The following is a 24,596-nucleotide window of genomic DNA, read 5'->3' on the forward strand; positions in this document are numbered from 1 at the left end:
TGGACACATTATCAGTATGCTATGTTTTCATTGTCAGCACATATGAAGCACAGTGATTTGATAGTCACATGACACCTCACCCACAGGTCTCCCACAACTCTTTTCTACCAGTTATTAAGGCCTTTTTCCTGTTCCACTCATGTATGGAGTGCAGGAAGAATTATTTCTTAAATGCCTCTACATAATTAGTCTAACCTTGTCTTCACAATCCCTATGGGAGTGATATGTGGAGGATTGTCATATATTTCAATATTTATCACTTAAAGTTGGTTCTAGAAACTTTCTAAGTAGTTGATCATAGGATGTTCATGTCTATCTTCAAGTGGCTGTCAGTTTAGTTCTTTCAGCAGCTTGTGCCAATCTCCCATGGCTCTAACAAACCTGTGACCATTTGTGCTGTATTTCTTCATATCCATTCAATACTCCCTGTGAGTCCCATTTGGTATGGGTCCCATACACTTCACCATTACTCTAGGGTGGGTCACATAAGTCTTTTATATGCAGTCTCATTTGCAGACTGTTTGCATTTCTCCAATGAGCCACAATCTTCCACCAGCTTTACCTATTGCTAAGACTGTGTGATTATTATATTATGAAAAAGATAGATTGCTACCCACCATATAGAGTACATGTTGAGTCGCAGACAGGCACAACACAAAGATTTGCTACACATTTAGCTTTTGACCAGATGGCCTTCTTCTAAAGAAGAAAACACACACACACACACACACACACACACACACACACACGTCAATGCTGTGGTGCCAGTATTTACCTGCAACCAAGAGTTGGGAAACATAAAAATGGTGTGAACTTGACAGCTGAACAATTATAGCGTACTTCTGCCCTTATGTTCGCAAATTTGCATCTTCAGTCAGCACATTTCTCATTTCAGCTGCCTTGGTTGCGGTTGCTGTGCTATTAGTATTTACTTACAGCCAAAGAGAGGCGCACCATGGAAATGGTGAGCACCTTTTGTTATGTGTAGCTAAAGGGCTGGTTTCCATTCACGAAATCCCTTGTTTGCTGCATGAAATTGAATTTGGATTCTCCTGCATAACTTTCACTAGCTCTGATCAGTGAAAGTTACATTTGTCTTAGAGCGCTATGTGGATCAGCATTCCACGTAACAGTACAAGATCATGTTATTTTAAGCTGCTTGTAAAAGAAAAACAGAGTTTAGATTATAGAATGCACTGACTTACGAAAGTTTTATTTTCCTTTTTTTTTAATTTTTTGAATTATGCTCTCTCTTTTTAAAGGATCTTATCTTAAAATTGAAAGAAGTTAACTCCCTGATGAATTTATCTTTTATTTGTGTGTCAAATCACTATCATTGTTATTGACACATAGTTAAACTTGAAAGGGTCTTATGAGATTTCTTGTTGTGTGAATGACAATTTATTTTTCTTGTTATCTTGTGTCTGTGTGGTTTTAAATTTTGTCCTGTGTGTGTGTTCTAATATTCCTAATCCAAACTTAATGAAGAGACAGAACAATGTCTGGGCTAAGTTCAAGCAAGTCACAGCATATTAACATTTGCTTAATGACCAGAAGTGTTTGTTTCAGGTTTTTCCACTTTCATTCATGTTGTCAATTATTTTTCTGTTCCAAAATTTGTTCTCTAACTTAAAAAATGTTTATTTATGGTTAAAGTTAAAAATTTGTTGAGGTATTGGACACTTGAATGATCATTTTCATCCTGGCATATTTTATATTTCACTTTGTTAATGTTAAAAATCCACTGAAACAAATAAATATTTTTTAAAATTTTTGTCTTCCATATGCTCAGCACCTTGCCACTCCCAGCTCCATGCCTTTTCAGGACTGTTACAACTAAGTCCAATAATGGTGATGTGTTGGATTTTCTGACAACTCACACTTCAGTCAGATGATTGCTGTGACAAGATTTAGAGCTATGACAGACATACATGAAATGTAATGACAGTTGCAAATGCCAACAACCATCAGCTGTATAAGGCAATGACAATGTGACAATTTGTGCCAGACTGTGACATCTACATCTACATCATACGCCGCGAGCCACCTAATGGTGTGTGGTGGTGGGGTATTTTCTGTACTACTAACTGAGCCTTTCAACTCTTTCCACTCACAAACAGGGAAACAGGGTGTGGGAAGAACAATTGTCAGTAGGTCCCTGTATTGGTTCTAATTTCTAGAATTTTCTCTTTATGATCATTATGTGAGACGTGTGTGTGTGTGGGAGGGGGGGGGGGGGGGGGGGGGGAGTGTGGAATAATTTGTTATCCAACACTTCCCAGAAAGTGCTCTCTCAAATTTTAATAATAAATCTGTCTGTGATGCATACCTCTCTTGTAATGTCTACCAGTGGATTTGTTGGGCAACTCAGTAATGCTCTTGTGCCAACTAAATGATCCTGTGAGGAAACGTGCCACTTTTCATTGGATCTTCTATCTCTTTTATCAGTCCTATCTGGTAGGGATTCCAGATAGATGAACAATACTCAAGAATTGGCTGAACAAGCGCCTTACAAGCCACTCTCTTCATGGATGAGTTACATTTCCTTAAGATTCTTCCTGTGAATCTGAGTCCAGCATCTGCTTTTCCCACTATTTGTTCTTGTGGTCATTCCACGTAAGGTCATCTGAATAGTTACTCCTAGATATTTTATGGCAGATGCTGTTTCCAGCAGTTTCTCATCAACAGTATAGCTATACAGCAGTGGATTTCTTTTCCTATGTATGCGCAATATGTTACATTTATTTACGTTCAGAGTCAACTGCCAGAGCGTACACCATTCATCAATTCTCTGGTGGTCATTCTACAATTTGTTACTATCTTCTGGCATTGCTACTTTGTTATAGACAACTGCACCATCTGCGAACAGCCTTAGAGGGGATTCAACACTTTCTACTATATGATTTACATATATTGTAAACAGTAATGGTCCTAACACACTTCCTTGGGGTACTCTGGAAATTACTTTTAAGTCTGTCAATTTTGTTCCATTAAGAGTGACCTGTTGAGTTCTTTCTGGAAGGAAGTCTCGAATCCAATTGCAAATCTGCTCTGATACTTGATAAGCTCATATTTTTTCACTAAGCAGCAGTGTGGGTCACTGTCAAAAGCCTTTCTGAAGTCAAGGAACATGGCACCAACCTGACCACCATTGTCTACAATGTTGTGGATCTCATGGAGGAACAGAGTGAGCTGAGTTCTGCAGGATCTCTGTTTGTGAAATCCATGCTGATTTTAATAGAGGAGATTTTCCTTCTCCAAGAACGTCATAATTCTTTAACCTAAAATATGTTGTATAAATCTGCAACAGATTAATGTCAACAGTATTGGTATGCAACTGTGTGCATCTGTTCTACAGCCCTTCTTAAAAATGGCTATGACCTGCCCTTTCTTCCAGTTGCTAGGTAGCCTTTGTTACTTAAGCGATGTACCATAAATTACTGCTAGAAGAGGGGCAAGTTCTTTCACATAATCTTTGTAGCATCTTATAGGTATCTCATCTGGTCCTTATGTCTTTCTACCAAAAAGAAATTGTAGTTGTCTTTCTATTCTGCAATCTATTATCTCAATACCTACAATTTCAGCATTTGTACGATGGCTGAAATGAGGGACCACGTTGCAATCATCCATGGTGAAACAATTTCACAAGATCAAATTCAGTATTTTGGCCTTCTCTCTATTATCTTCCATTTTAGTGCCAGTATGGTCACCAAGTGAATAAATAGATTATTTTGATCCACTTACTGAATTCACACATGACCAAAACCTCTTAGTGTTTTTACGCAGATTGATTGAAAAAATTTTACTTTCAAAATCATTGTAAGCTTCTCTCATTGCTCTCATTATGCTCATTTTCACTTCTTCCAACTTTTGTTTGTCAGCTAGGTTTTTACATCTGAATCTGTGATGAAGTTCTCTTTGTTTATGTAGCAGTTTTCTAACACAGTTATTAAACCATGGTGGGTCTTCTCCAGGCCGTAAGACCTTACTCTGAACATACTTGTCTAGGGCACATTATATGATTTCTTTGATTTTTTTTCCATTTGCTTTCCACATCTTTGTCCTCATCACCTAATATTTGACACTGACTGCTCAGACACTGTGAAATTTGTATCCTGTCGCTCTTGTTAAGCAAATATACCTGCCTGCATTACTTAACGTTGTATGTCAGACCTGTTGTCATAAATGCTATCACAGCCTTAAAAGCACTGATACCTTCCTATACATTAACTGATTCGATAATTTCAGGTCTGTTTGTTGCCAGGAGTTCTAAGATGTCACCTTCGCGATTTAGTTCTCTAACTATCTGTTCAAAGTAATTTTTGGGCAAGCCATCCAGATCAATGTCCAATGAAACTCTGTCTCTGGCGTCAATCTATACCTGGCAAGTTGAAGTCACTCCCTATTACAACAGCATGATCAGGAAAATTATTAACAATATTCTGTATATTCTGCAAGTTCTGTCTGAAGCACTCTACCACTAGGGCTCCTGACCCAGGCAGTCTACAAAAGCATCCGATTGCCATTTTTGACCAATCTTTGATAGTTAACTTCACCCTGACAGTTGGAATCTGTGATAACCTTGCTAGATTTTATCTATTTCTTTACTGCAATAAGCATGCCACCATCATTGGTGACTAGCCTAACCTTATGATAAATATTCCAATTTGAACTTAGGATTTCATTGTCATTAACATCTAGTTTCAACCAACTTTCTGTTCCTAATACTATCTGTGCATTATAACCTTCAGTAAGCAATACTAATTCTGGGATCTTTCCTTGGATGCTCCTGCAGTTCACTGAAATCATATTAACCTTTTCTGTCTCTGATCTGCCACAACGAATATTCTCTGAGGACATTGTGGCAAATTTAACAGGCAAATCATCGTTGATCTCAAGGGAGCATTTCTCTAACCTAAAAAAGCCCCTTGTGCACACCACACACACTCTGCTACCCTAGTAGCTGGTTCCTGCATGTAGAGCACGTCTGACCTATTAAGGGGATCCCACAATTCTGTACCTGATAGCGGAGGTCGAGAAATTTGCATCCAATACCGTCACAGAGTCATACGAGCCTCTATTTTAGACCTACCACTCTGCTCCAAAACAAACGATCACAATAAACCACGGGTAAGACGCTACAAATAGACAGCTTAGCCTGCACCCTGCATGTGATGCTAGTTTCCTTCACCAAATCAGCCATCTGCTGAGGGTGTCCTCAGAACTCAAGTAGCAGGTGTCATTCATGCTGACATGTGCCACTATGTGCAGCTGGTTTCACCTAGTGCATTCAATAGCCACTGGCAGAACCTCTTCCACATCACGGACAATACCCCCCCCCCCGAACATACCAAGTGCACAGTGGCATTCTTTCCCACCTACCCGGCTGTTTCCCTGAGGGGCTCCATCACCCGTCTAACATTGGAGCTCCCAATGACAAGCATACCCACCCTCTGCACTTGTCCACATTGGGTAGGAAAATCAGCCACTGGCTCAACAGGAGAGGCACCTCGTGCTGTCTCAGAGTTATCATCAACACTGGGTAGCACCTCATACCTGTTGTTACGACGTAGGGAGCCAGCCATGAGACCTGCTCCCTCTTTCACATTCCACTCAGTGAAATGTGATCAGAAGATGCAGGGGATTCCAATGGCATCAGAGGTGTCACAGGTCTCAGTCCCAGCACCCCGATGCCACCGCAACTTTGGGCATTATCCAGAAGCATGTTGACGGTAGCCAACACTGCTTCCAGTGGTCTATGGGCTGCAGCTATTTCTCCTCGTGTCCGCTCACAACAAGCACAGACCCTAGCCATATCAAAGTGTGTAAAATCAGATATGAGATCTTATATGGCGCTACTGAGTTTGGAATGTATGCAAAATACAATGAGGAGAATAAAGAAACACTAAAAGCTGCTCTACAGATTTCTCACTCTGCCCTGAGATGGCGAACTCTTAAACAGAAATAAATTTTTCTATTGAAGTGGATCTATCTATAGTTACCTGTTACTAGAAACTCTGCTTACCCTAAAGTTACTGCATGAGGTAAGTCTGCAAACTAGAGTGCACTGATCTAAACTATTTGCTGTGTGCCAGCATGAGATTAAAATATAGTGGTGTGACACGGCGATCTGACAGCAGGAAAATTACACTAGGAAGCTGCGTTACACAATGATGGGCGATAAGATCTGCTGCTGCTGCTGCTGGTGTGTCTGCTCAGCTTGGCATCTGCCGGCACACTGACTTTAACCCAGATTTCCCTCTTTACACAAACAGTCACCTTGACCACTCTGGCTATCCATCCACAACTCATCCCCAGGCCCAAACGTCTGTATGTGGTCATTCCTGCATCACAACCTGTATTAATATACACATTACGTAATTCGCGTACAGGAGAGGACATTTTAATTGAAAGTCACTGCCTGGTGTCAATGGATAAATGTGGTATTGCAGTGCCTGTATTGTTAGAAGAACAATTCAGTGTTCCTTCAGACAGGCATGCATGTCCAAAGGAAGATTCCATCATTCTTCCTAACAACACAGGCATCGAAATCTAGTATCCTATAGCAGGCAGTTCACCAAACGGGCACTAGACACCCTTGAGCACAGAGTCATTTCTATCTTTCTCCTTCTCGTCCACCAACCAACACTACTTCCATCTCTGTTCTCAACCCAAGCCTGACCCCTTCCCGTTGTTTGTCTCCTCCACATTTTTGCTCCATACACCATTATGTATCTGCCCTCTCCACCTTCTCTTGCACTCTCTTACCGTTTACATACCCAGTACATGATGGGCCTTCCTGTATTTTTTGTTTTTACACCATTCCCATTTTCTTTCCTTATTTTATTTTACAGTAGCAGATCTGCAGTGCTAAAATGCAGCAAAAAACAATATTTTGATATAAGTATTGCTTTTAATAATTTTTTGCTGCATCTTTTAGCACTACAGATCTGCTACTGGTTCAGTGCTTGCTAACCTGTCCTTTAATGTAACCTATCCCATCCTCTGGGTATCTCATTAGCCCATCTTCCCTTAGGTTCTAGGTGACTTGCCCTTCCTCCTTTTCTTTCCTATCTACTTCAATTCCACTCTCTGCTCATGCCCTATGAAAGGAACCAGCAGATCTGAATGTTATGCCTTTCATATTTTTTTTCTTTTTTTTTCTTTTTTTCTTTCTCCAACTGTGTTCTGAAGTTAGGTACTGGGTATCCAACCTTTTTTATTTAAGCTTTTTTACAGTTGATTTTCTTGATTCATAGGTTTAACATTCACATATTTGTGTAAAGTGTGTATTGCTTACATATGTTACATTTTTCCAATAATGTTTTCTGAAAGATATAATCTACTTGCAATGCAGGACACCTTTGAAATATTACAAAACTATTAAAAAATGTACTGCAGTAGCTACTAATAACATTCAAACTGCACATACTTGCAATATGTAATAAATCTTGTGATATACTGTATACTGAATTAGATCTGACAGGATTATTTCCATAAAACCAGTGGACACTAGGTGTAGGGTTCCCAACAGCCATGCATGGTAAAGTTACTCTTGATTTTAGTGCTTGATGTAAAACTTGAGAAAATGATGCAATACGAGCTGGAGCTGAAACAGAATAAATAGGTTATTATACCATTGGTATTATAATATGTAATTCATGTAGGTGACATGATAAACATTTAAGTGTTGAAAACAGTTGTAGAAGAAGGAAGCTAACATGACTTTAGAACTGGCTTTTTTTTCATCCAAACAATTATGGACAAATAAGATGGAGAAAAGTTTGCAATCTATTTCTATTGTATTATTCCCACTTTATCAGTCAAAGATCAATTGCAAGCTCTTGACATACATTTAGTTGACTGCTTCAGAAAATAAACCTCCATTGTATAATGAGACTTTTAGTATGAGGGTCACTCCAAAACAAATGCACACTATTTTTTTAAAATCCATCTTTTATTCTATATGTTTGAAAGTTTTACAGTGTGTAGATACACCCTTTAGGAACAATATTTTCATTTCTCCACATAATTTCCATCCCTCTTAACTGCCTTACGCCATCTTGGAACCAGCGCCTGTATACACGCACAGTAAAATTCTGAACCAACCTGTTGGAGCCACTGTTTGGCAGCATGCACAAAGGAGTCATCATCTTCAAACCTTGTTCCACGAAGAGCGTCTTTCAGTTTCCCAAAGAGATGATAGTCACATGGAGCCAGGTCAGGACTGTAAGGCGGATGTTTCAGTATTGTCCATCCGAGTTTCGTGGTCACTTCCATGATTTTTTTGACTGACATGTGGCCGTGCATTGTCATGCAACAGCAAAACTTCCTACTTTTGACGATGTGGTCAAACACAACTCAGTTGAGCTTGAAGTTTCTTCAGTGTCATCACATATGCATCAGAATTTACTGTGGTTCCATTTGCCATAATGTCCACAAGCAAGAGTCCTTCGGAATCGAAAAACACCATAGCCATAACTTTTCCAGCAGAAGGTGTGGTTTTGATTTTTTTTTTTTTCCTTGGGTGAATTTGCATGATGCCACACCACTGATTAACTCCTTGTCTCTGGTGAAAAATGGTGGAGCCATGTTTCATCACCTGTCACAATTCTTCCAAGAAATTTATCTCCACCATTCTCATACTGTACCAAAAGTTCGCTGCATACCGTTTTTCTTGTTTCTTTGTGAGCCACTGTCAACATCCTGGGAAACCACCTGGCACAAACCTTTTTTAACGCCAACACTTCCAGTATTCTGCAAACACTTCCTTCCCCTATCCCAACATAGCGTGACAATTCGTTCACTGTGATGCGTCTGTCAGCAGTCACCAATTCATTAAATCTCTGCACATTGTCTGGAGTGTGTGCAGTACGAGGTCTGCCGCTGCGAGGACAATCCTCAATATTGCTTTGCCTGCTTTCATCATGTAACTTGCCCACTGACTAACTGTACTGCGATTGACAACAGCATCTCCATACACCTTTTTCAACCTCTTGTGTATGTTTCCCACTGTCTCATTTTTACAGCACAGGAATTCTATGATAGAACGTTGCTTCTGAGGAACATCAAGTGTAGTGGCCATCTTGAAGACATGCTGTGATGGTGTCAGTCATGGGAACAGGTTGAACTAAGTTTGAAAACAAGTGGGAAGGATGTATCTACACACTGTAAAACTTTCATATATGCAGCATGAAAACTGAATTTTTACAAAAATAGTGTGCATTTCTTTTGGAGTGACCCTCGTAAAAGCTAGATCTCATATAACAGATATGGTTGGCTGCTTCAAATTCTATATCTCTGTTCGTACTAGTCTTTTTATTTAAAAATCAGCACTTATTGTGTAACTAACATTTTCACTGTTGGTTTCTTTTTTAGAAATTATGCCTACACTACGAATATTAATTGAAGCCAGAACCACCAGAATAACATTGACACAACAGCTTCTGTGGGGGATATGGCTCTGAGCACTATGGGCTCTGAGCCGTGGGAGATACCTTCCATGAAAGAAACCCACCAAGCCTGATACGAGAGAAATGCTCAAATTAATTTTGATGCTTTTTTCTTTTTTTTTCTTACAAAAGCCTTTTGAAGTAATCAAGGTATCTTAATTGAGGCACAACATGAAAATACTTCGATTCTGGTAAATTGTTTTACTTAAAAGATTATGCTTTAATTATTATTAACTAAGTCAAACTTCAATAAAGATACATTAGCAACTATTGTGATACAGAAACTCACTCAATACTCCGAACAGTGGAAACTCCAGTTTGGAATATCAACATTATTATGAAAAGGATAAATTGCTACTCACTGTAGAGGTGACCCTTGAGTTTCAGAGAGGTGCAATGAAAAGACTGTTACACATTATAGCTTTCAGACAAAGCCTTCTTCAGGAAAGGAAACACACACACATTCACGCAAGCAAACATACCTCATGCTGCAGGTCAGAAGTGCCGGTGGTAGTGGTCATATGTACATGAGGTGTGCTTGCTAGTGTGAAAGTGTATGTGGTTTCTTTGCTGAAAAAGGATTTTGCTGAAAGCTATAATGTGGAACAGTCTTTTCATTGTGCCTGTCTGCAACTCAGTGGGTCATCTTTATGGTGAGCAGCAGTCTATCCTTTTCCTTGGATACTCTGCCTAGACAGTATCTAATTTCAGTTTCATAGTCCTCTGATCAAACAGAATTGTGTGATATACATCACAATAACATTCTGTTTGATTTTGATTTTAACATTTCTCTATAGATTTTTGATTTTGCATGATTTTAGATGATTTGTCCCCCTTCTTAATCCAGTGTAATCAATATACTATAAACACAATTTGCACGCAAACAGAAACAGAAATTTGTGAGGGACTCTGAATGTCATTTGGGTGCACTGAATTATCAATATAATTGGCCTTCCGCATCACTTATAATTATATGAAACTTAAACTGAGTCAGAAGACACACTGTAATTCTGATGTATGACTCAGATGATACCATAACAGTGATGTCACAAGCCACCGTGTTAAAAGGAGATCCTTATGCTGGCAGTGACAGTCTTGGCACAATAGCAATGGGTGCTGCAAGCAGATGCTTTGATTGCTACAGATATACAAACTTACAAGATTGTGCTGTGTTGTTTTTGCTTAGTGTGAAGCTAGCAACACTGATGGAGTGATGTATTACATTGTATCACACTTTTGTTATTGTTTAAGCATGGACACCAAATAAAAAACATTCTACAAAATTGCTGTTTATTACACCCAACCCCAACCATAATCTCAAACATTAAATGAAGACGTGAACCTGTAACCAAGGAGGAAAACATAACCAGTCAAGATAAGTTTATTCACAGGAGTTACGGATTTAAGATTCTATACAGATAGTGGGGGCTTGTATTAATGCAGTTTCAATTAAACATAGTCCTACCTGTTATGGAATAAGCCTTGGTAGCTGTACAGTTTTGCTGAAAGTGCTGTTGTAGGACTTATCCTTAAAATGAATTGCAAGAAGTTTGTTTTTTAGTTCAAAATTAAGAGTTTACCAATCTTTAATACATATTTAAGACCCTACCAGTGATGACCAGATCTCTTAAAGTCTCTACAATATTTACAAATGGGCAGTTGGTATGGACATATGTGGAGCTTAATTGTACTTATCTAACCAGAGAGTAAAATTTCACATAGGACAGATGAAGTGATCATACATTGCTTCACACACAATTAAGTAGAAAAAAGTCTCAGAACAGTTACTATAGTCACAAATATTTACAAAATTTTAATGTCTATTGTTCATAATGATAATACACGTTTTCTCAGCCTGAATTAAATGAACAAAGGGGCAACACAAATTGTTCTCAAGGCTGGGCTAAAAAGCAGACTAGCTATACCAGCTGAAGACTAAGAGCAAAATGAACAGAATGACAGAAACCTAAGAACAGACTGCCTGAAAATGGTGTGAGTGTTAGCCTTATAAAGACTCACTCTAGGATTTTACTGAACTTTGTTAACTTGCAGTAGTTTACAAATCCTATAGACCATAAAGTTCATCTTTTATTGGCTATTGATTTTGTCATCATAGGCTTAGATGGTGGGGTCATGTTAGACGCATGGGAGAAGCAAGGTTACCCAAGAGACTCATGGATTCAGCAGTAGAGGGTAGGAGGAGTCGGGGCAGACCGAGGAGAAGGTACCTGGATTCGGTTAAGAATGATTTTGAAGTAATAGGTTTAACATCAGAAGAGGCACCAATGGTAGCACTGAATAGGGGATCATGGAGGAACTGTATAAGGGGGGCTATGCTCCAGACTGAACGCTGAAAGGCATAATCAGTCTTAAATGATGATGATGATGAGTTTTCTTGTATATTATTTATCATTTATATTTTTACCTTACTTACACAGTTGGGAATCCTGGGTTTATGACCATATGATCCAACTTGGTCATTAAAACTTAGTTATTCAAAGGTTATTAATTTTTAATTAAGGATCCTTGCTTATAATATGGGAGTCAATAAATTCAGAAAAATCAGGTGATCAAATGTATATCAAAAGATCCCAGAAATTTACGTTAGGTTGGCTATAATTGGCACTGGAAATTTGGACTGGGTGAAATGTTTGTTTAACAATATGTTTTTAACTAATTAATTTGAGTTAAAGTAAATACTTTATTGAAAACAGGAAAAATAGCTCTTTAATGTGGAAGTGGTCTTTCCTTCTGAATTTACCTCTTAGTTCATAAGGTTTCCCCTATAGCTAGATGTCCAAAATTTTATAATTGCAGTAACTTTTGGTTGCCATCATTTCTGCTTAATCTAATTAGTTTACAACCACCAGGAGAACAAACTGAATGATCTGAATAATAAATTTTCGTTGGGAGAAATTTGTCTATACCATTTTGATAATATGCATACTATGTGCTTAATGTAGGAACTTTAACATCAGAATTTCGAAAAGAAAGTTAACAGAAATTTGATATAGACCTTATTACTTGAAATAAGATTGTTTACAAAGTAGGATGGTGGGTGTCAACCTCCTGTGTCACAGTAAGTAGTTCTCAATAAGTTATCATGGCCTCTGGGTAGTGTCTTTGACTAGTAATCAAAACATCCCAGATTCAAATCCTGTAGTTGCTTAAATTTTGAATACAAATCATCAGGAGTTGTGGCTGAAGGGTTCCAGAACAACGAGTCATCACTGTTCTGCTCATGGCTTTGTTAAAGAGGGTGGAAGAGCAGACAGAGGTTCAGGGCAACCTCTTGCCTTTCGGATGAAAAATTGCCCCTAGAAGCTGGAAGAATCAATAACAATCTGTGGCGACTATCGACCAAGTCGCGTGTAATATCTTTGTTTTGGCAAGCTCTTTGGGGCAGTCTGTGGTCGCGCGCGAAAGTGTACGGACGTGTACCGAGAATTCAGAATGTAAACAACTGTATATGTGTGCTTACGAGAAATAAAAATAGTGTTTATTACATGTGGTGTAGCGTGCATCATTGGATTCGGCAACCCTACAACGCTAAACCCATACTGGTGACCCCGAATTTTGTTCGCGAGTGCTACAACGAAATCTTATACCGTCGAGCAGTACACAATGGATCGCTTGCCGCCTGCTACACCGAACACGTGCCAACTAAGTGTTCCATCGGACGCTTCGGCATGGTTTTACAATTATCCACCGGGCGCCCGCAATAGTTCTACGCAGTTTCCGAACACATCGACTAGCTGTACTCAACAGGACAGTGTTTATACAATTCCACAGCCACGTGTGCCGGCATCAGGTACGAACAATAACTTTCCGTTACCGTACATGAGTCAGCCGTCGTGTGACAGTGTTCCGTACCATCAGAACGTTTTCCGCGCACAAAACTTTGAATATGAACGTATTACGTCCAATGCGAACTTTCCACGTGTTCCGAGTGCTCAACAGCCGACACAATGTGCTCAAACCCCAGTGACTATGTTTACAGGTTTCCCAAGTGCAAGTGTGAATTTTCCACCCGAATCAGTGACTGTACAAATCGAGCCGGACGCTCAGGACAGGAGAGTTCATATTTCTGCCGGAACTCCGGATTTTGCACCAACCCCCCCTACACCACCAGCGTCCGCTTTACGAGTGTTTCCGACGGCACACGCCGTTCCTGCCGCGTGTGTTCCACAAACATTAGGTGATTTTAACTATTTTAATGCACCTGTAGGGGAGGGGCCCGGAAACTGTATTCCGTCGTTCGCCGCACATCGGTCGACTACGGTCGATTCTACCGCGCCGGTCCATTCTACGCCCGTCGGCGTTACTCCGTCGACCGCTCGATTCGTTGATTTCTCGACCAAGGTCGAGCCAGCCGCGCCTACCGTGCCGCGTGCCACTGACAGTGGCGGAAGCTGGTGCACCGCTACTGCACCCGAGACAATTACGTTGCAGAACTATGGACAGGGAGAGAGAGTTTCTGATAAACATTTATGTCAAGACTTTCCCACCCGTTGGCCGAAGCTACCACCCCTTCGCAAGGATCACCCACGCACATGGTTTGCCTTGGTCGACCACGTCCTGCAGCTACACGGCGTCGCCGACGACAATTCGAAGTTCCTATGCTTACTGTGTCACCTCCATGACGAACTGGATCTGATCTGCGACATTGTGGCTTCGCCCCCCGCTACGGACAAATATGCGTTCGCCCGACGCACCATCCTCGAGCGACTATCCACATCGACAGAGGAAGCTATCCGCCTCATCAGTCAGGAATCGCTGGGATCCAGGTCCCCGTCGCAACTCTGGCGTCATCTCCGCGCTATGATTGACACGCATCACATGCCGGACATTACACTTTGGACCATCTGGTTGCTGAAACTTCCCCCGCAAGTTCAACTTCACCTTCTACATGTAACTTCGGCCCCACTAGATGCCAAACTGAAGATCGCAGACCAGGTTTACAACATTCTGCCCCCCCCGCATACCCCCCCAGGGTGCCCTCAGGCCCCAGGGGTTGGCACACCTGCGCGGCAGTTCCCATCCTGCAGTACAGAGTGCGCACGACTCGCTCCACGCATGCGCGCGGAGCCAACGCTGCCTGGCAACCGCCGCAGTAACTCCTCTCCTACCAGCACTACTGCAGCGTCGCCATCGGAGGGAACTACAAACAAGTCCCCCTCCACTGCCGCTTCGACCTCAACCAGCGCGACGGGCGACGCCACGCGCCGCCCCGCTTGGTGTTATTTCCACTCCCGCTTTGGCGACGCGGCTAAGAAATGTCGTTCTCCATGCGCGTTCCCAAACTAGTAACGCGACCCAATTCAGGCGCTACGGGCCGCGTTGCACCGCACAGACGCCTATCACTAAATACTTCTTCTCCTCACGCGCCAGGACGTTTGTACGTGAAAGATGCAGTGTCTTGCCTTTCATTTCTAGTCGACACGGGGGCCGAGGTTAGTGTGATACCTTTGTCCGCAGGTATTAAATTCGAGCTTCAGCCTTGCCCCCCGCTTCGAGCCGCCAATAATTCCCTGATCCGCTCTCATGGAATAACGAATTTAAGCCTTAAACTGCAGGACATTAATACGCCCTTACCGTGGACTTTCGTTATCGCGGATGTGGATGAACCCGTGCTTGGGGTAGATTTTCTCTTAGCCCACGCACTGTCACCCAACCTACAACGAGGTACACTAACCTTTAACTCGGGAGACCGTACCACCGGTTCAGATATCTTACCCCTCTCATCCGAAAGCGCCATTCTGCTGTGTGAGCTAGCGGAAACTGCTGTTGCAGTGCTTTCTCTTAGATCACACAACGACGAACTTCGGGACAGCAATGGGGCCCTCCGCTTACGCATCGCCGCCGTGCAAGCCAAGCTCACGGACGCGCGTAAGCAGGCCGCCCAGCTGTCGCACACGGCCACGCCCCCAACCCCCGCACCACTTCCTCGCACCTGCAGCCGACGCCGCGTGACATTTCTACTGCCGGACGGAAGCTGTACCCGCGACGCTACCAGGTACCCCACCGAGCTCTTCGACAAGGACTACCAGTGGATCACCGCCACTGCTGCTGAACTGCCGGCCTTGGACACACACACGTGTGCATTACAGGTTAGTCACAGTGCAACGGGTGCTGGCCCAGCATCCCCATCGGTGTTCGCGATCAATAACGGTACTGTCCACAGAATAAATACCACAGAAGGCCCACCGGTACGTGCAAAGGCTAGGCGTTTAAATCCGGAAAAACTTAAACACGCTAAAGCTATTGTTCAGGAACTTTTAGATAATAAGACTATCCGCCCTTCTTCTAGTTGTTGGTCGTCACCCATTCATTTGGTCCCCAAGAAAGATGACACTTTCCGCCTCTGCGGTGACTATCGGGCGCTTAACGCCAGAACAATTTTAGATAATTATCCCGTCCCAAATATTCAAGACTTTGCTTCCCAGCTGCATGGGGCACAAATTTTCAGTGTAGTCGATTGTCATAAGGCGTACCACCAACTGCCAATGGCACCTGAGGACGTTGAAAAGACCGCTATCATCACCCCGTTCGGGTTGTTCGAGTATTTGTTTATGCCATTCGGCCTTAAAAATGCTGCACAGACGTGGCAACGGTTCATCGACTCGCTGGTGGGAAAACTGGACTTTGCATATGCGTACCTGGACGACTTGTTAATTTTTTCTTCCTCCCTCGAGGAACATGAACAACATTTAAATACAGTGCTCCAACTATTAAAAGCAAACGGTATCGCAGTGAACAATACTAAGTCACAACTCCGCCGCACCAGTGTCACTTTTCTGGGCCACAGAGTTTCTGGCGACGGCATCCGCCCCCTAACTGAACGGGTGGAGGCCATTAGTACGGTGCCTTTGCCCAAAGATTTTCAGGGCCTCCGCCGCTTCCTTGGAACGGTAAATTACTACCGTAAACATATTCCCCGTGCCGCCGACATACAAGCCCCACTGACGGATGCCCTCGCAGGAAAAAACACATCAGGGTCTCGGGCGGTCACGTGGACTCCAGATATGCGTCGCGCATTTGATAATCTAAAGTCAGCCTTACAGACAGCTGTTACGCTTGCTCACCCCATTCCTGATGCTCCCATCTCGCTTACTACAGACGCAAGTGATACAGCAGTGGGGGCAGTACTTCAGCAATCCGTGGGTTCTGTTGTACAGCCGCTCAGATTTTTCTCCCACAAACTGACCGCTTCCCAACGTAAATGGTCGACCTTCGACCGGGAACTGTTTGCTATTTACGCTGCTATCAAATATTTCCAAGACGATATCGAAGGTCGCCATCTCGTGGTATTTACCGACCACGAGCCATTGGTTTACGCTTTCCGTAACCCAGGTAAGGACTCATCCCCGAGACGTTTTAGGCATATGGACCTTATATGTCAGTTTATGAATGACATACGTTACGTCAGAGGCGCAGACAATGTCGTCGCTGATTTTCTGTCTCGGGTGTCGGTTTTATCTTCACAACTGGACCTCAGTGAGCTCCCTAAATTGCAGACAGAGGATACTGAACTCGCAGCATTGCGTTCCGATATCAAAACAGGACTCAAACTAGAGTTACGGACACTTCCTGGGTTTTCATCACCCATCTGGTGTGACATTTCAACAGGACGCATACGCCCAGTGATCCCTGCACCTCTCCGCCGGGACATATTTAATAGTATCCACGACTTGGCACACCCTGGCATTCGCGCCTCCGCACGTCTGGTATCTGAACGTTTTGTTTGGCCCGGGGTGATAAAACAGTGTCGCAGTTGGGCACGAGCATGTGTGGCTTGTCAGCGCGCAAAAGTAGGACGTCATGCACAGCCCCCCATGGGTACGTTCGATGTGGCAAAAAGAAGATTCCAGCACATACACATCGATATCGTCGGGCCCTTACCCCCCTCAGGCCCCTTCCGTTACATACTGTCCGCAATTGACAGGTTTACCCGCTGGGTAGAGGTAATTCCTCTCACTACTATCACAGCCGATGCAGTGGCCCGAGCCCTGCTGTTAATGTGGATCTCGCGCTTCGGCTGCCCAGTCTCTGTCACCACCGACCAGCGCCGCCAGTTCGAGTCTGCCCTCTTCCGACAGCTTTGTGAACTGTGTGGGGTGAAACGATTTAGGACTACAGCATACCACCCCCAGAGCAATGGGCTTGTGGAACGCTGGCACCGAACGCTTAAAGCTTCCCTGATGTGCCACGGAGGTGAGTGGGCCGATGCCTTACCATGGGTAATGTTAGGCGTTCGAGCCGCGTACAAAGAGGACCTTGGCGCATCCCTGGCAGAGGTACTGTATGGAGAACCCCTCACACTCCCAGCAGAGTTAGTCGAGCCTTCACTTCCTCCAGATCAAATCTGCGACTCGACATTCGTCGGGCAGGTCAAGGAGCTAATTGCTAACATCCGCGTGCCGCCTCCTCGACCACACACGCCCCCTCCCGTATTTCTGCATAAGGACTTGGCGTCGTGCACTCATGTCATGGTGCGTGATGACACCATCCGACCGGCACTCAGACCTCCATATACGGGCCCGCACAGAGTCATATCACGGCGTACCAACACGTTCGAAGTGCTCATTAACAGCACGCCTCAAACGGTATCCGTCTGCCGCCTCAAACCTGCATGGACTCTGGGAGAACTGCCCGATACCCCACCCAGTCAGACCCCATCCCCTGCTGCACCCACCTCGCATGAGGCATCTACTGACAGTCCATGGGTGAGCGACGCCCATTCCCACACGTGTGACGTTCCCCACTCCCAGTCGTGTGACAGTGCTACAGGTGCGTGTGACATTCCTATGCAGAGTGATGCGTGTGATGACTTACCCTCCTACAGGCAGCCCCTCGCCTCTCCCCTGTTAGGATTCAGTGATGTATCAGGGACCAGCCTCAGAGCGTGTGATGTCACCGATGACGACTCGTGTGGAGATTCTGTCAACCCGTATAAGGAAGTGGTAGTGAATGTCAACACAGATCTTATTTGCAGCTCTAATGTGTTTTTTGTTATGCAGCCGGGTAATGTGTACATCTTCTACGAACAAGCCAGCTTCCCCAGTGACAACTTAACTCACATTCATCTCCTCCAGTCTGTCCCCTTGCCTGTTGGTACTGACCCATCAACGGTCAAAGTCCTACGTACCGCCACAGGCATTCAGATCCGCTATCCTGGCCCCTCACAACCCACCATCCCCTCCCCAGATCCCTCAACTGCTGTACGAGGATTCACCCGGTCAGGCAGGACCATCCGCCCCCCTCGCTGGCTCGAAGACTTCAATTACTAATGTAATGTAATGTAATGTAATGTAAGGTATGGTTTCTGATTAAACACCCTCTCCCTCCCCCCTGGGTGTTCCCTTTACATGTATGCCCCAATATTTATGTTTGTGCTCCACACTCTAGGGGGGGGGCTAATGTGGCGACTATCGACCAAGTCGCGTGTAATATCTTTGTTTTGGCAAGCTCTTTGGGGCAGTCTGTGGTCGCGCGCGAAAGTGTACGGACGTGTACCGAGAATTCAGAATGTAAACAACTGTATATGTGTGCTTACGAGAAATAAAAATAGTGTTTATTACATGTGGTGTAGCGTGCATCATTGGATTCGGCAACCCTACAACGCTAAACCCATAAATCTATGACACGAGGGTACAAAAGGCGACAGAAACCACTGCATTACAGACATGTAATGTGTCAATAATATTGTGATCTGTAATTGAAAAAAGTGCCATAATGATCTCTAAACTGGAAAAAAATTCCAGATTATTTCTCCATTCAGATCTTCAGGAAGGAACTATCTAGGGAGATTCAACCATGGGAAAAATACTGAATAACCAATAAAAGTGTAATGTTATAAGAGTTGGAGCATGGAATGCCGGAAGTTTGAATGTGGTGAGGGAGCTAGAAAAATCTGAAAAAACATCTTCCAGCAAAATGAAAAGCAAAGAAGTCAGAATTAAACGTGAAATAGGAATTCTACAGCAAAACACAAAGGATAGAATTGATAGATGGAAAGAGTACATTTATTGCTGCTACAAGGGAGAGAAATGGTACGATGGCATGACAAAAGAAGAATGGGAAATAAAATTAAAAAAAACATAGGGCAGAGTTTAATTGAGGAAGTGTTTAATAGAGATTTATAAGACTTCAGTCAAATAAGATGGAAGACAGAGATTAAATTCGTTCAGTATTTCTAAAACCATCAGGGAAATTAGCAAATGAAGGACAATTCAAGTTAGTTTGTAGAATCTACAAGACAGGAGACACACTAGACTTTCAGAAAAATATCACCCACACAATCTCCAAAACAGAAAAGAAAGATAACTGCAAGAACTATCACACAATCACCTTAACAGCTCATGCAACCATGTTGGTGACAGAAATAATACACAGAAGAAAACTGGCAGTCTGTTAGAAGACAATATGTTTGGGTTTAGCAGAGGTAAAGGCACCAGAGAGGCAGTTCCAACATTGCACTTGATTATGGAGGCAAGACTTAAGAAAAATCAAGACAGGTTCATATGATTTATCAACTTAGGAAAAATGTTTGACAATGTAAAATTGTGTAAGGTGTTTGAAATTCTTAAGAAAATAGGTGTAAGCTGCAGAGATAGATGGGTAACATACAAGACTATTATAAATAATTCATTCATTTTCAAAACTCTATTTTCTGAAGTATTATGTATACAAATAAGATTGATGCACGAATAGAACTGTAAACTGAGCATGTCCGATGGGTGCTCCTCTCATCATACAGAATATGTCCAACCAGTGCTCAAGTTTGTTTCATATCCTATGTAGCAAAATTCTGTCAATGGTCATCACAGCAGTACTGAAGTGTCCTCCGAGCTGTTCCAGTGTTCTTGGAAGTGGGTGGAGGTAATCCATCTCACTGAGTGCCAAAATTCTGAGGATCAGCAATTAGTTGTGGAAACAATCACAACTGTGTCATACTACAAGCTAAGAGATGCCCATCACACTCTTCTCACAGAAGAAAAAAATGGTGCTTGCAGCTTAGTCTGTGACATTGCACTGACAACATTAACCTATGGTGACTCTCATTCACACACCACAGTTTCATGTGGATTTTCAGTGTTCCCCACTGTCACATTGTGGTGATTAACTTCTTCAGAGCCCAGGGGTATGCACTGGATACACACCACAGTGGCCCTACAGGCCCGTAGTGTGGTGGAAGAAGGTAGAACAGCGGGTTGCAGCTAAGGAGCTTGCCAAGGTGCAGAGATTGGCCTGCTTAGCTGTAACAGGTGGAATTAGCAGCACACCAACCACTGGAATGGAAGCCATGTTGGACATGCCTCCACTATACCTTTGGGTCAACATGGAGGCAGCAGCTGGGTCTTATTCGGATATCCAGAATCACACACTAATGTAGTGAGTGAGGTAAATATAGGAGTGGCTGGGGAAATGCCTGCTGACTATATAACAACTCACAACTGCTTTAACAAGCCTTGCAATATAATAATTGGAAGCAGGGAGCAGCGGGAAAAAACAGTTCGACACCGTATGGGGGACATCGTTTGGTTCACCGATGGGTCGAAATCAGACCAAGGAGTTGGGGCAGGAGTGTACGGGGTTCAGCCAAGACTGGAGGGCATCATCTCTCTAGGAAAACTGGCCGCTGTATTCCAAGCTGAAATTACTGCAGTCAGGGCATATGTGAAGGAGAATATGCGTAGGTGCTACAATGACCGTAGCATCTACATCTATTCAGCAAGGTAGCCTTGAAATCATTGGCAGCTCCTGCAACAAGATCTAAGATTGTTGCAGAATACCACAGGGCTCTGGTGGAGCTAGGAGGAAGCAATAGGATAAACCTAGTGTGAGTCCCTGGCCACTCAGGGATCTGTGGCATTGAACAAGCCGACAGATTGGCCAGGATGGGGGCAATGACTCCATTTATTGGACTGGAACTTGTCCTCACAATCACCAAGGCTATGATAAAACTAGAACTATGGAACAGGCTTAGGAAACAGCAAATAGAATACTGGACCAAGGTCCATAAACAAAAACATGGTAAGGAAATGATGCCCAAGCCATGTTTTAAAAGAAGCTCTGTAATCCTAAGATTGAACAGGAAAGAGATCAGACTCATGATTGGACTGATGACAGGCCATGGGAATTAAATAAAAAACACATATAACCAATGGGTATAGTGGAAGAAGAACCTAAATGAAGGATCTGTGATGAGGGTGAAGAAACTGCAACACACCTAATCTTCGAATGCAAAAGATAGAAAATCTTCGGGACAACAAGACCTGAAGAAATTGCGTCTAACAAAAAACTGGTAAAGGGACTCCTTGCACTATTTAAGGGCACTAATTGACTTTACTAGATATACAGGGAGCAATACCGCACAATGAAATCAGTTTCGGTGTGGGCAGTGGTGGGTTAGACCTAAGCTGTTTTAGTTTCCCTGTTAAAATCAAATCAAATCAAATCAAATCAACCCCTTCAAATAAATGGATGGTTGCTTCATCACTGAATATCAGCTTGGAGGCAAAATGTTCTCCTTTTTTCTGTCACCATTTTGTCAAGGCACTGCACTTGTGACACCAATTGGTGGGCACAATGCAAATTTCGTGAATTTATGGTCCAATTGATAAATAAATCAGATTTTTACATGCAATAATTTGGAAAATATAGAACAATGATAATGAATGAATCATCTAAAGTAGCCAGTACAATATATAGAAGAACTGAAAGGGGGTAGTAATAATGGAGATCAAGAACGAAGTGCTCATATTAAAACTGATGTAAGACAGGGATGCAGTCTACTGTTCAGTCTGAACACTGAAGAAGAAATGACAGAAATAAAAGAAACATCCAAAAGTGGTACTACAATTTTGGGGTGAAAGGATATCAATGATGAGATCTGCAGATGACATTGCTGTCCTCAGTGAAAATGAGGAAGAATTGCAGGGCCTGTTGAATGGAATAAATAGTCTAATGAGCATACACTATCAATTCAGAATAAACTGAGGAATGACAAAGGTTATGAATGGCACCAGAAATGACATTGGTTGTAAACTTGACATCAGATTGGGCTGGCTCTGAGCACTATGGGACTCAACATCTTAGGTCATAAGTCCCCTAGAACTTAGAACTACTTAAACCTAACTAACCTAAGGACATCACACACACCCATGCCCGAGGCAGGATTCGAACCTGCGACCGTAGCAGTCCCGCGGTTCCGGACTGTAGCGCCAGAACCGCTAGACCACCGCGGCCGGCGACATCAGATTGGGGGACCATGAACTACACAAAGCAAAGGAATTCTGCTGTCTTGGGAGTGGTTGACAGATTAAGCAAGGAAGATATAAGAAGCAGACTATCATAGGCAAAGAGCATTTTCCTCACAAAAAGCCTTCTACTATCAAGTATTGGACTTAATTTAAGGAAGAAATTTCTGAGAATGTACGTTGGGGCACAGCATTGTTTGGAAGCCAGTCATGGTCTATGGGAGAACTGGAAAACAAGAGAACTGAAGCATTTGAGATGTGGTGATAAAGAAGAATGTTGAAAATTGAATGGAAAGATAAGATAAGACGTGAGGTTCTTCACAAAATCAGTGAGAAGAGGAACATGTGGAAAACACTGACAAGAAGATGGGACAGGATGTTAGTAAACTTGTTGATACTTTGGTGAATAAGTGTCATGGTACCTGAGGGGGCTGTAGAGGGTAAAAAATATACAGGAAGACAGAGATTGGACTACATCTAACAAATAACTGAGGTCATCAGGTGCAATTGTTACTCTGAGATGAAGACGAGAGGAATTCATGGTGGGCCATATCAAACCAGTCAGAAGTCTGATTAAAAAAAGTAAAGTATATCTCAATGTATGAGAGAGCTGAGAATCAGAACAGATGAATTTTTAATTTAGACTTCATTTTTGACATACTGAATGCCTGTTGAAAATCATCAGCATTCTAAAATTTAAGTCTCCACCACTGGGCCATTATGGCAACAATTTATTTTCCTGTTGCATTTGTCCCGTTCATCAGTTTTGCACAGTTCCTCCTTGCATATCCCATGTCTGTTTTATCAGTGCAAGGTGATGCAAGCAATCTTAGACTGACAAAAAAGAGTGGAGAATTCAGTAGAATTATATAACAGCCTTCTCAAATATTAAATGATGGAAAATCCAGGATGGAATGTAACAATATTGTGAAAAGGAAAGTTGCTGCTCATCATATAGCTGAGATGCTTGTCGTAGATAGGCACAACAAACAGTCTTTTTGTTACATTTGTATTGTTGCAGCACATCACATAATGACACAAACCAAGTGTCAGTTCAGTCTGCAGAACACTTTGTTTAAAGTACTTTGTATATTGTATGAGCTAGATAGTGCAGTTTCAACACTTACTATTTTACACTTTGGAACATAATCAGAAAAAAAACCCTTTGTCCATAATGTCTCCAGCAAATGAAATACATTTTGTTTTGTTTTTGTTTCTGGGCCAATGGCTACCTACCACTGCTTTGATTTCTGTTTAATTTCTGTAGTGAAGTTTTGAACTAAGGTTTTGAACTAACATTTCATTCATGGTAACAAATCAGCATACGAAAACTCTTGAATTATTTTAGGATTGTAAAAAAAGTTGCTAAGAAAATCTTTTCCGTATTTATGTTTGGCCAGTATCAAGTGCAACTACTTGTAAAACATTTTCTTGCTCTTAATTCATCATACAAAATATACCATATACTTTCTTTGATACCCCTGTAGTGTAAGCTACATCATAGCCCATTTTTTTTTTTTTTAAATTCAGCTATCCATTTTCTTAAGATTGACTTTCCAAAACAAAGAACCAAGGATCAAAAGTGCAATGGAGTCCCTGGTGCTTGAACATCAGCATTTCACAACCTGGGTGATAGTGGAAAAAGTGAAAATCAGTTATGGATCTGTTTTCAACACCTCACATAATATTTTGAACATGATAAGAGTTGCTGGCCACTGGATTCCATGACTGTTCACATTCAAGCAGCAGAAGAAACTTTTCAGTTGTGCCAGGCCACACCAGATGACTTCTTAAACCACCTAATCACCAAGGATGAGTCTGGGTGTTTCACTATGAAATCAAGAGAAAGTAGCAAAGCAAGTAGTGTAAATGTGTATTCACC

General features: G+C 42.4%; 1 protein-coding gene across 1 annotated transcript in view; it reads right to left on the minus strand.

The window, feature by feature from the left end:
- Positions 1-24,596, minus strand: part of LOC126143911 (Down syndrome cell adhesion molecule-like protein Dscam2) — a 493,502-nt gene that overhangs the window by 98,004 nt on the left and 370,902 nt on the right. Inside the window, exon 22 of the mRNA XM_049915460.1 lies at positions 7,433-7,609. Coding sequence (XP_049771417.1) covers positions 7,433-7,609 — 177 coding nt within the window. The remainder of the gene's footprint in view (positions 1-7,432; positions 7,610-24,596) is intronic.

The sequence above is a fragment of the Schistocerca cancellata genome, chromosome 1 (genome assembly GCF_023864275.1).
Source record: "Schistocerca cancellata isolate TAMUIC-IGC-003103 chromosome 1, iqSchCanc2.1, whole genome shotgun sequence".
Classification (NCBI taxonomy): domain Eukaryota; kingdom Metazoa; phylum Arthropoda; class Insecta; order Orthoptera; family Acrididae; genus Schistocerca; species Schistocerca cancellata.